The sequence below is a fragment of the Myotis myotis genome, unplaced genomic scaffold, assembly GCF_014108235.1.
Source record: "Myotis myotis isolate mMyoMyo1 unplaced genomic scaffold, mMyoMyo1.p scaffold_m19_p_5, whole genome shotgun sequence".
Lineage (NCBI taxonomy): Eukaryota > Metazoa > Chordata > Mammalia > Chiroptera > Vespertilionidae > Myotis > Myotis myotis.
The window spans coordinates 38,707,198-38,717,266 of record NW_023416357.1 but is presented as its reverse complement, the minus strand read 5'-3'; the positions used below and the strand labels follow the sequence as shown (position 1 = coordinate 38,717,266).

The 10,069-nt window shown below is 46.2% G+C and overlaps 1 protein-coding gene across 1 annotated transcript; it reads right to left on the bottom strand.

The window, feature by feature from the left end:
- Nucleotides 1-7,052: 7,052 nt before the first annotated feature.
- Nucleotides 7,053-9,160, bottom strand: TMEM174 (transmembrane protein 174). The gene is made up of 2 exons (XM_036309787.1): nt 8,467-9,160; nt 7,053-8,278 (listed from the first exon to the last, which is right to left on the bottom strand). The coding sequence occupies exons 1-2, from the start codon at nt 9,090-9,092 to the stop codon at nt 8,173-8,175; spliced, it is 732 nt and encodes a 243-aa protein (XP_036165680.1). The 5' UTR covers nt 9,093-9,160; the 3' UTR covers nt 7,053-8,172.
- Nucleotides 9,161-10,069: the final 909 nt, after the last annotated feature.

The following is a 10,069-nucleotide window of genomic DNA, read 5'->3' as shown; positions in this document are numbered from 1 at the left end:
CTTCCTAAATGCTTGTTGCTCAAAGAGTTGAACAAATTTCTGGGTGTCTATAATACTAACCCTGAATAATGTTTTTGTAAATATTAAGACAATGGTTGACATAGAATAAAACCCAACCTTAGAAATACATATAATCCACATAAAGTTGGACCGTTTGTAGTTTGCGTGTTAGCATATTATCACACTTAAAGGGAGAATAATTGGGTTCTGCCACGTGTGACAGAAAAGCAAAATACTCATGGCTTATACAAGATTTAAAAGTTTACTTCTCTCTCATTTAAAAGAAATCTGGAGTCAGACATCTTCATAGTCATTGGGGAACCAGCCTTTATCTTTCTGTCTATCTTTGTAACAAGTAGCCTTAACCCTCAAGGTTGCCTTTTGGGTCAAGGTGACTGCTGGGGTTTCTGTAGTCACATACAAGTTCTAGTGTTCAAGATGAGAAAAGCAGAAAGTCAGAAAGGAATTCACCCCCAGCTATCTCTTCTCCAGTAGTCTCTCAGGAAACCCCTTTTGAAAACTTCTTCCAGTGATCTAGATCTTAACCACATGGCCAAATGTAGCTGCAAAGGAGGCTGGGAAATAGTCTTTTAACTAGGAACATTGCCACTCCCTCTCCCCCTCAATAATATAGGCCAGAAGTCTCAACCTTTTTGATCTTGTGAACCCATTATATCCTTACAATTTATTGAGGAGCCCCAAATGCTATTTTTAATGTGAGTAACATCTATCAGTATTTACCATGTTAGGAATTAAAACCAAATAAAATATTTATTCATTACACTTTAAATACCTTAAAAATGTATGTCAACTATACCTCAATAAAACATACACACAAAAAACCCAGCTCCAAGATCTCCAAAACTTTTAAAAATAAAATTAAAATTACAACTATAAAACACATACATGTTAAATAACATGTATTTTCCAAAGCAAAAAATTTAAAAAGTTAAAGGGTGTTATTGTTTTCCATTTTTGTAAACTTCTTTAATATTTGACTTAACATAACACAGCCAGATTCTCATATTTGTTTCTGCATTCTTCTTCATGCTATCTTGCATTTGCAGAGTTTGGTTGAATTATATAAAGAGACTCTAGTCTATCCTCATACAGATACATAGTTAGAGAATATAGAACTATTTTAAAAGCTTTTCAGATAATTGTGGATATTATTCTTTGATGCTATACCAAAACTCACATAATTGTTTCTTAAAGGCTAGTTGCAATGTGACACCTGAAATCATATCAATGAATACTTTGTACTCTCTTACATTAAAACCCATTGGTTTATCTTGCACTGTGAATGGATTTTTTACCTGAGCATGGTTTTGTAATATTGTGTTGTGGTCATGAGGAAAATATTTGTTCACTGAGTTATGCAGACCTCTCAAATGTTGATATATTTCATGATATAAAACTTTTAAAATCACATTTTGGGGAAAAAAATACCCCTACGGATCTCAAAAGAAAAGTCCACTTTGGGAGATGTTGTCAAGCTCATGATGACAAATATAAGTTCTCAAGAATTTCAGTTTTCACTTGAAAGATTGAATGTTATCATTGGCAACAAATGCTGTCAGTTATTTCCCTTGGAGTAATGGGCTGATTTTGTTCAGTTTTGAGAAAATGTCTGCCAAGAACGTAAGTCTCAATAACCACCGTGGCTCTTGCCACAGGCCTTCAAGGACCACAGAGTGAGCTGGGAAGTCAGGGTGTTACTTGAGCAGAGGGAACAGAAAGGTGACCCCCCCCCCCACTAGTGAGTCCCCAGTGGCCTCTCCGGGGTGCAAACGAGGTGCAGACACACTCTAATCTAAACCTGTTGTCTGCTTGGAGCTTTTAGACAGGGCTTTTGTTTTCCCCCTGCAGCCTACTTTCCCTCTGAAAAATTCCAAGCGTGTTTGTGTGGCTCCTGTTCTGGCTGGTGAGGGATGGAGGCTCCTTCCTGGCTGAAGTGGGATCAGACCAGCCCCTGAAGTTCAGCAGGAGGAGCCCTGGCCTGGCCCAGCAGCAGGGGGAGCCTGCGGGGGAGGGGCACTGATCTCTCTCACACCCATTTGTCCAGAGTGGGGACTGCGGCAGAGTTGACCCCTGTAGTTGCTCTGAGGAGGAATCAGCTTACTTGGGTTCCCCTGGTTTCACCTCTGAAGGTTCAAAGGTGGTGGCTCTTCGGTAAGCGAATTGCTGTTGGCTATGAGCTGTTTTCTAGGTGTGAAGGTGGAGGCTGGGTTGAGAAAAACTTCAGAGGAAAGAACTATGTGGAATCCGACTCGTGACTCTGTTATGTGCTGCTGCTATGTTGATATCATGGATATTGGTCAGTGTTTACCTAGTGTCAGACATTAGCCAGCAGAGGACTCTAGCAACAACATATATATATGTTAAATGTAAAAGTGATATTCATATGGCAGTGTATTTGTCCACGTGGGTGTATGTATACATACCACCCTAGTATCTGTATGCCTTATGTATGTTTACCTGTTACATAGAGAAGCAGCAGTGGCAATGAAAATGATTTACCTTAGGACCAAGAAGATGATGTTAACAGTAAAAGTGCATAGAGTAAGATCATTTCCTTTTCTCCTTCCTCTATTCTAAAAATAATTTTATAAACAGGTAATTTATGAACCTGGTTAAAAAAAATTTCATTCATTAGCATGGAGTAAAGTGAAAAATAAGTCTCCTATCTTCTGCCCCGGAAATGATTATCACCAGTTCTTGTGCATTCTTCAAGAGATATTCTGTATGTTCAAAAAGAATACACACATTCATCCCCCTTTCTAAAAAGTGTTCTTTAAATGAATGAGTGGGAGGGTTAATAGGAAGATCTCTGTCTTCCCTCATCTTCGTGTGCAGCCCCTGGTGTGTAGCACAGATTCCAGCGCACAGGCCTGTGATTTACACACGTGTTGGTTTTATGCCGGAGGACAAGTTCTTTGTTATAAGAAAACTTCTGGAATCCAGAAAACGGATTTCCTTCCCAGTTCATCTGGTTATTAATCTTCCCAAAAGCTCAAGACAAATAAAATTCCCCTATCTGAGACCTTTGCGGCATCCCAGAGGCAGGTGAGAATGTTTCTGTGGCGTTGTCTTCACTTTCTGATTTGTCATCAATTCTGAGAGTAAGCCAGTCAGGGTTTATTTAGTTCACTTGCTGTTGATTTTATAACCAACTGCTGACTGCTTGGGACATAAAACTCATGATGATTTACAAGTAGTAAGTGAGCAAGGAATCCATAAATCACATACTATATGAAGGGAGTGTAGGGGGTCACATTCTCTCTCTCTCTCTCTCTCTCTCTCTCTCTCTCTCTCTCTCTCTCTCTCTCACACACACACACACACACACACACACACACACACACACATTCACCTTCAAAGGAAGAGTTGCAGGCATATGCAGAAAATAGATTCACTTTTAACTTGAAACTGAGAACTTATTGGTAAGAGGCCCAGAGTCAACAACCTCCAGAAGTTAAATTACATCAGGTAACATTTTAATATAGAGCAAGAGGCTCTGCCCTTTATTTCTTAAGGAGGAGACTCTAGTTCCCACTTTAGATAAGTTCAAAGGAGTTTTTCTGGTCTCTGGAGGAAAAAAACATTTTTTTTAAGTTTTACTGACCAAGCCAAAAATGCTAAAGGTTGTCAGCGTTTTCTGATACTTTTGAAACTAATCTGCAACAGGTATTTGTCAACTAAACACTCACTTAAAGGTATTTTTCTTTTCATGTATAATTTTTTCTGGGCCTGTATTTAGAAAAATATTATAATATGCTAAAAGTAGGGGGGAAAAGTTTCCAATTCCAAAGGATACCTAGAGTTTCAGGGAACCGACAGAGAAGGAGATATGGAGTAAAAAGAAATCTTGAAAAACATTTTTGTTTGGAAAGTGAAATTTAATAAATATGGATCTGCTACCACAATAGGGTGCCAATTGTCTACATCCCAAAACATAATGTACTACGACTAGAAATGTGGGCGCATTTAGCAGAATGGATCCTGATTCAAACAAAACAAAGAGGTAAAAATAAAAAGTAGAAAATTGGCTGGCCTGGCCTGTGTGGTTCAGTGGTTGAGTGTAGACCCATGAACCGAGAGATCACTGGTTTGATTCCCAGTTGGGGCACATGCCCAGGTTGCAGGCTCAATCCCCAGTAGGGGGCATGTAGGAGGCAGCCAACTGAGGATGTTTCTCTCTGATCAATGTTTCTATCTCTCTTTCCTTCTCCCTTCCTCTCTCTCTAAAAATCAATAAAAACATTTTTTTTTTTAAAGTAGAAAATTGGGGAAAGTTAAACATTGACTAGATATTTAATGACATTAAGGAATTGTAAATTTTTTAGGTGTAATAATAGTGTTGGGGTTTTTTCTCTCGAATCTTTACCTTTGAAGAATACACATGAAGTATTTTAGAATGAAATGATTTAACAGTTTGGATTTGCTTTACAAATCCAGTTGAGAGACTGTGCTTGGGGTATAAATGAAAAGATTGGCCATGAGTTGAGGTTAGGTGATGGCTACATAGGTTTCATATACTATTCTCTCTACTCTTGTATTTACTTGAAATTTTTCATAACGTAGAAAACAATGAAACAGCTAAGTTGAGTTAGAGAGGTCCTTACCTATTTGAAGAGTTCGTTTACTTATTTCACATTTGTTGTTCAACAGGCACCAAGAGTGTGGGCTGTGCAGAGGGCTCTGAACGAGGCCTTTGGTGAGTGCTGAGCGCTGGAGCTGCAGACAGCGCCCTGGTTACCGGGACAGACGGGCACACTCCTGAGCGCTAGGCCCAGTCACCTCAGTGATGTGTGGGAAGCCCTCTTCTCTCCGTGGGTAAGAAGGTATCCGCCTCTCGGCCACTGCGAGGAGTTTCTGTTTGGAGGAGAAACACCACCTGCCCAGGGGTGTGGGGCTTCATGGCAACCCTACTCCACTGACCCAACAGTAAACACGCTGAGGAGGAGGCCCCGGGGTCAGAAGCTGAAAACAGACACCCATGGCCAGCTCTTCACAAATAAGAGTCTTTGTTTTCATACTGTACCCCGTGCCTCCCTCCCCCCCGCCCCCCAAAAAATAGGTAGAGCGAAAGGGCTGGCTGTGTTGCAGAGAGCTACGGCGCATTTGAAATTTAGACCCGTGCCTGGCTCAGTGGAGCCAAAGAGAAGGCGATTGCAATCCCTGGGAAGTTCTCCGCCCCTGAAAGACCTCAGAGCTCTGCCCCCGGGTGGGTGCTGGGCCACAGGTTGGTTCCAGGGGAGAAAGGAGGGCTGAGAGCTTCATGAGAGTGTCTTCCCCTTGTGTCTGGGCCTCACTTCCCAGGCCTGGAGGACCCCTTCCCCGGTCCATCAGGACTGTTAGCTGCCTGCCATCTCTCCAGCCAAAAGGAGCCCAAGGCGCTGGCAGGAGGTTTCCAGAGAACCTCACTTTCTTAAGGAACCTGTCTCCTTGGATTAACAAGACCTCGGAGCTTCATTTTGAATTCCGTGTAGCTCACCAGAAAGTGCCTACCCGCATGGCCCCAGGGAGGCTGAGGTGGAGGAGACCGAGGTCCGCTGGTGCTCTGGTCACTTAGGCCTGAGCTTTGCCAGCAAGACCAATGTTTCACCCTCCATGCCTCTGGGTCTTGCCCAGAGTGAGCAAGTGTGCAGAGTCAGGTCACGGGCATTATTAAAATCCTTCTGTGGCTTCCCAGCTGCCCTGCGGACACCTACCAAAATGCTCGACAAGGCTGACAAGGGAGGCCCCGGGCTCTGGCCTGGACACTGAGCCTTTGAGCACGTGGGCAATGGCAGGGCCCTTCCCACACCATAACCTTGGGGTGGATAGCGTGGCTGGGCCAAACTCCAGTCCATCATTCCCACATCCCAGTTCTCTATTCGTCCCATAAGATGTTGAGAGGAGAGAGAATGGCAACATCCAGACCACAAACCAGACACTCGTCCAGGAATGCGCCCTCGCTGGTCACAGACCAGGCAGAGACCTGGTGTCTGAGTTCAGGGGCCACTCGGGGCTTCCTGTCATGTTGGCCCCTGCAATCCCCACACAAAGACAGAAAGAGCATTGTGGGATTGTCCTGAGGCAAGAGAGCTGGTGGGTGTAACTGGTCAGGGACTGGAAGGCAGCTCTGAGGGCGGTGGCAGCAGCGATATACAGGCTTACACAGCCTGCAGGGCAGCCCTAAGACCTCTCCCACTCAGGGATGTGCTAGGCATCCCCTCCTCCTTGTACAGGTATCAACTACTCAGTTCCCAGGACAGTCCTCTGAGGCCAGAACACCAGCCACCTGGCTACCCTAGTAAATGTGACTCCCTGGGGCTAGGTGTGGTGAGGGCCTTGACTGCACTCCCCAAGCAAACTCTGTGACTCTCCTGACTAGTTCAGGACCCCTCTTTGGTGTCAGAGAATAATGATCGGTGAACTCTGCAAGGGCAGAGCCATATCTGCTCGTCTGTTGGTTTGGTTTTTCACTGTCATATGCCCCTTGGCCCCGGTCCTGACCCAGAGTAGATGCTCAGTCAACAAATACTGACGGAATGAACACATTCCCATTTGCTGACCCCCAACTGTTGCAGGCCAGCCCCCCACCCTGAGCTCCCGAAGCGGTTAGCGCTGACGCACTGTCCTCAGAAGCATCGGTTACCTCTACGGTTAGCGCTTTTTCACTGTCTTAGAACAGGGACAGTTTCTGGAGCTACAAACTCCCCCGGGCCACGCCCTTGCATATGGGACTCCTGGCGTCACCCAGACAAATTGGCTGTCCTACCCTCCCAGCTTTCACACAGAGACATCCTTTCCTAACATCTTTTTCCAATTTGGGCATCCCTTCATGCCAAACCCCAGCCCAGGGATATCAAGCTGCAGGGTGGGTGAGAGTGAGGAGGGAAGGGGGTGAGGGAGGCGGGCATGCAGGCCTCTGAGTGTCACTACTGGTAGGCGTGCTGCTGGTGATGCTCAACCATGTCCCCGTCACTAACTTCCTGCCCAGAGCCCATGGCCCCCAGCTCGGAGTCCAGTATTTCATGAAATGAATATAAAGCTAGTTTCTGTGAACAGAACTATATTTTTCCATCACATCCTATCATCAAACATGAAAATGAATTCTCATAGGAAAAGATTTTGTTCCCGAGATAGAATACAAATCACAATAATATACCATGGCCTATGTGAATCATATCCTTGGAAAACTAGATATTTCTGGTAAAAATAGTACCAAAACTTTAAAGAACGGCTAAATCCTGTCTTGTTTGGGCAAGCCTCCCTTTGTAGCCTAAGAAAAATCTTTTCTTTTAAAACCTGATGATTTTAGTTGATCTCTTCCACAGCCTGTGAGTTTGTTCTGGTTGTTTATTACATAGTCCGGATTCGTGGAAAGTAAGGGCAACAGTGTGTGTGTTTTTTATAAAAGAGATGAGCTTGTCTTGGCTATAATGATTGTTTCCGCGATCCATGATTTCCCAGGTGTTGGCATGGCAGCTCCGTTCTGTCTAACTCCACAGAACTCTTGTGAGGTGCTGAGAGAAGTCCCAGGTTCTGCCGGCACTGCGCCCAGGCAGCTCATGCCCAGCACTGATCCCATCCTGGGAGGACACATCAAGCCTACACTTCCCCACAAGAGCATCAGCAGCCCAGAGTCCCTGCGACCCAATGATAACTTAAGTATCTAATGACATCATTGTCCTATTCTTACTTATTTTGAATGGTTTAGACACCTATCCAATATCCTAACAGAACATATTCTTTATTTTTTACTCCATTTATTCGTTTGTTTATTGCAGCCTTTAAGATACCCAGAGTCCTCGGGGACACCTGATGGGATATGCAAATGTACCCTGGGAACTGAGAAGGGCCCTGGGAAAGCCACAGTTTTCTCTTCCCTGCCTCCCTCCCACCCCCACTCTCACTGCTGTGGATAAACAGTTGAGATTCCTGCTGGTAGGCATGCTGCTGGTGAACTGTAGACGGGGGATCCCTTGCTGTATCAGAAGGTAATTTCTCCACCCCAGCCTCATTTTTACCAATTTGAGACATTTCACCTCCCCCCCTCCCCCCCTTGAATGGTGTCTGTCAGGCTGCTGGGGCTGCTCTGCTGTCTGCCTCCTGAAGGTTGCAGCGTAGAACACTTCATTTGTCAGCAACAATGACTTCAGGCTACTCCCTCAGCATTCGTCTCTATCGAGGGAGGGAGAATATCTCCTCATAGGGGGGAGGAGAGAAGCCAGCAGAGTCCTCACCTCCCCGCTGCGTCTCTTCTAGCAGCTCAGCATCAGGGCTGGACCTGAAGTGTGAGCGGAAAACACAGATGCGTTACAGCCCACAGCACTGTTCCCAGAACCAACGCCACCTGCCTGGCAATAGGCCACACAGAGATTGCATTCGCCCACCACCTTCCTTATAGAGCAAACAGAGCCATCGACTATGGCTGTGACTGCGGGAAGGGGAGGATCCCCACCACAGACACCATACCTGTCATCTCCACCATCCGCGAAGGCAGGGTAGTCCTGGTCGTCAACAAAGGCAGAGTTCTCTGAAGGGTAGATGGTGCAGTACTGAGGAGGGCTTGGCGTGGCAGCGGCCACCACTCCAGGTGGTGTGAGGCAGCAAGGGTTCACCACTGGCTGTAGGTACGCGGTGTTCACCCCAATGGGCTCTTGAGAGCCATAAGGGGGAGGAATATACTGCACCACAGTAGCCCCATGGAAGGTGATGGGCTGGTTGATACCAGTGAAAACAAATGACTGTCCTCCTGCCGTCTGCTCCGTGTCAAGGACCCTTTCCTCACTCTCGTTGCACAACTGGCAGGAGAGCATTTGGAACTTGCACACAGCAATCAGGATGAACGTCACCCCAACCGACAGCAGGATGGGCCCGAGGAGCTGGGTCCATTCCAAGTGGGAGATCCCTTGGTATTTGATCCAGCCCATGATGGTGAACGTGATCCCCACCAGTCCTAGGAAGACTCCTGAGAAGAGTAAGGTGGCCCCTGCCTTGTCATCGTCGGACACCTGGATGTCCGCGGTACTGGGTGTGTAAGGAGTGACGGAAAACACGTTGACAGGGAAGTCCTCCAAGGGCCTGCTGCCCTGCTCCATCGTCCTCACACAATCACCCGTTCCTTACAAGGGAAAGGGAGTATGAGAGCTCCTAAGAGCAGAGCAAGCGATCATAGGTTCAGATTAGTTATGGGAGAACTTTGGGCTCCTGTGGTTAACAGAGTAGAACAGGCAGAGGCCTGAACTTTGTGTAGAAGAATAAAGTTCTGAGAAATGAAGCCTGAAGTTTTCTCATAATTGTCAATAATTCAAGGTCTCTGTTTTGCAATTCAAGCTGTCTCTCATTCACATTCATTCATTCGCTCATTCACAGCGTGTCTATTGAGCTGCCTTATATGCCAGGAGGTGCTTTTCTAGACACTTAGGCACTGTTCCAAGGCCCTGTTGTGTCTTACCAAAACCAGGATTGTAGAAATGGCAGCGGGACCTCCAGGGTCCCTTGATGTATCAACCCCAATTTTCCTGCTGGTCAGCTCATTAGAAATAGGCAGACTTGCCCTAGCTGGTTTGGCTCAGTGCATAGAGCATTAGCCTGCCGATGGAAGGGTCCCAGGTTCAATTCCAGTTAAAGGGCACATACCTTAGTTGCAGGCTCCTCCCCAGACCCGGCCCTCGTCAGGGCGCACACAGGAGGCAACCAATCAATGTGTTTCTCTCACATCGATATTTCTCTCCGTCTTTCCCCTCTCTCTTTCACTCTCTCTAAAAATCAGTGGAAAATATATCTGGGTGAAGATTAAAGAAATAAGCAGACCTGACCATGTGTGCACTCCTTCCCACTTCCCATGTGCCTTTTGCTTTCAGCATTTGGGGACCGATTCCAACTGCCGGAGAGGAGGGGTGCCACAGGAAACCTTCCCGTGCATGGCATCATTGGCGGAGGCTGAGTGAGCACAGGCATGACCTAGCGTGTGGGGACACATGCTTCCGGCCCTCCCTCCATGGTGGCAGCACAGTCCCTGGCCTCGGGGGGAAGTAAACAGCTGCATTGTCAAGCCTGCTGTGTTCTGCAATCA

Bases quoted from the DNA above. Each gene is read 5' to 3' on its own strand.
- TMEM174 (XM_036309787.1), bottom strand. From the start codon at position 9,092: ATGGAGCAGGGCAGCAGGCCCTTGGAGGACTTCCCTGTCAACGTGTTT. The intron at 8,279-8,466 runs GTATGGTGTCTG...CTCACACTTCAG, and splicing joins GCGGATGGTGGAGATGACAG to GTCCAGCCCTGATGCTGAGC.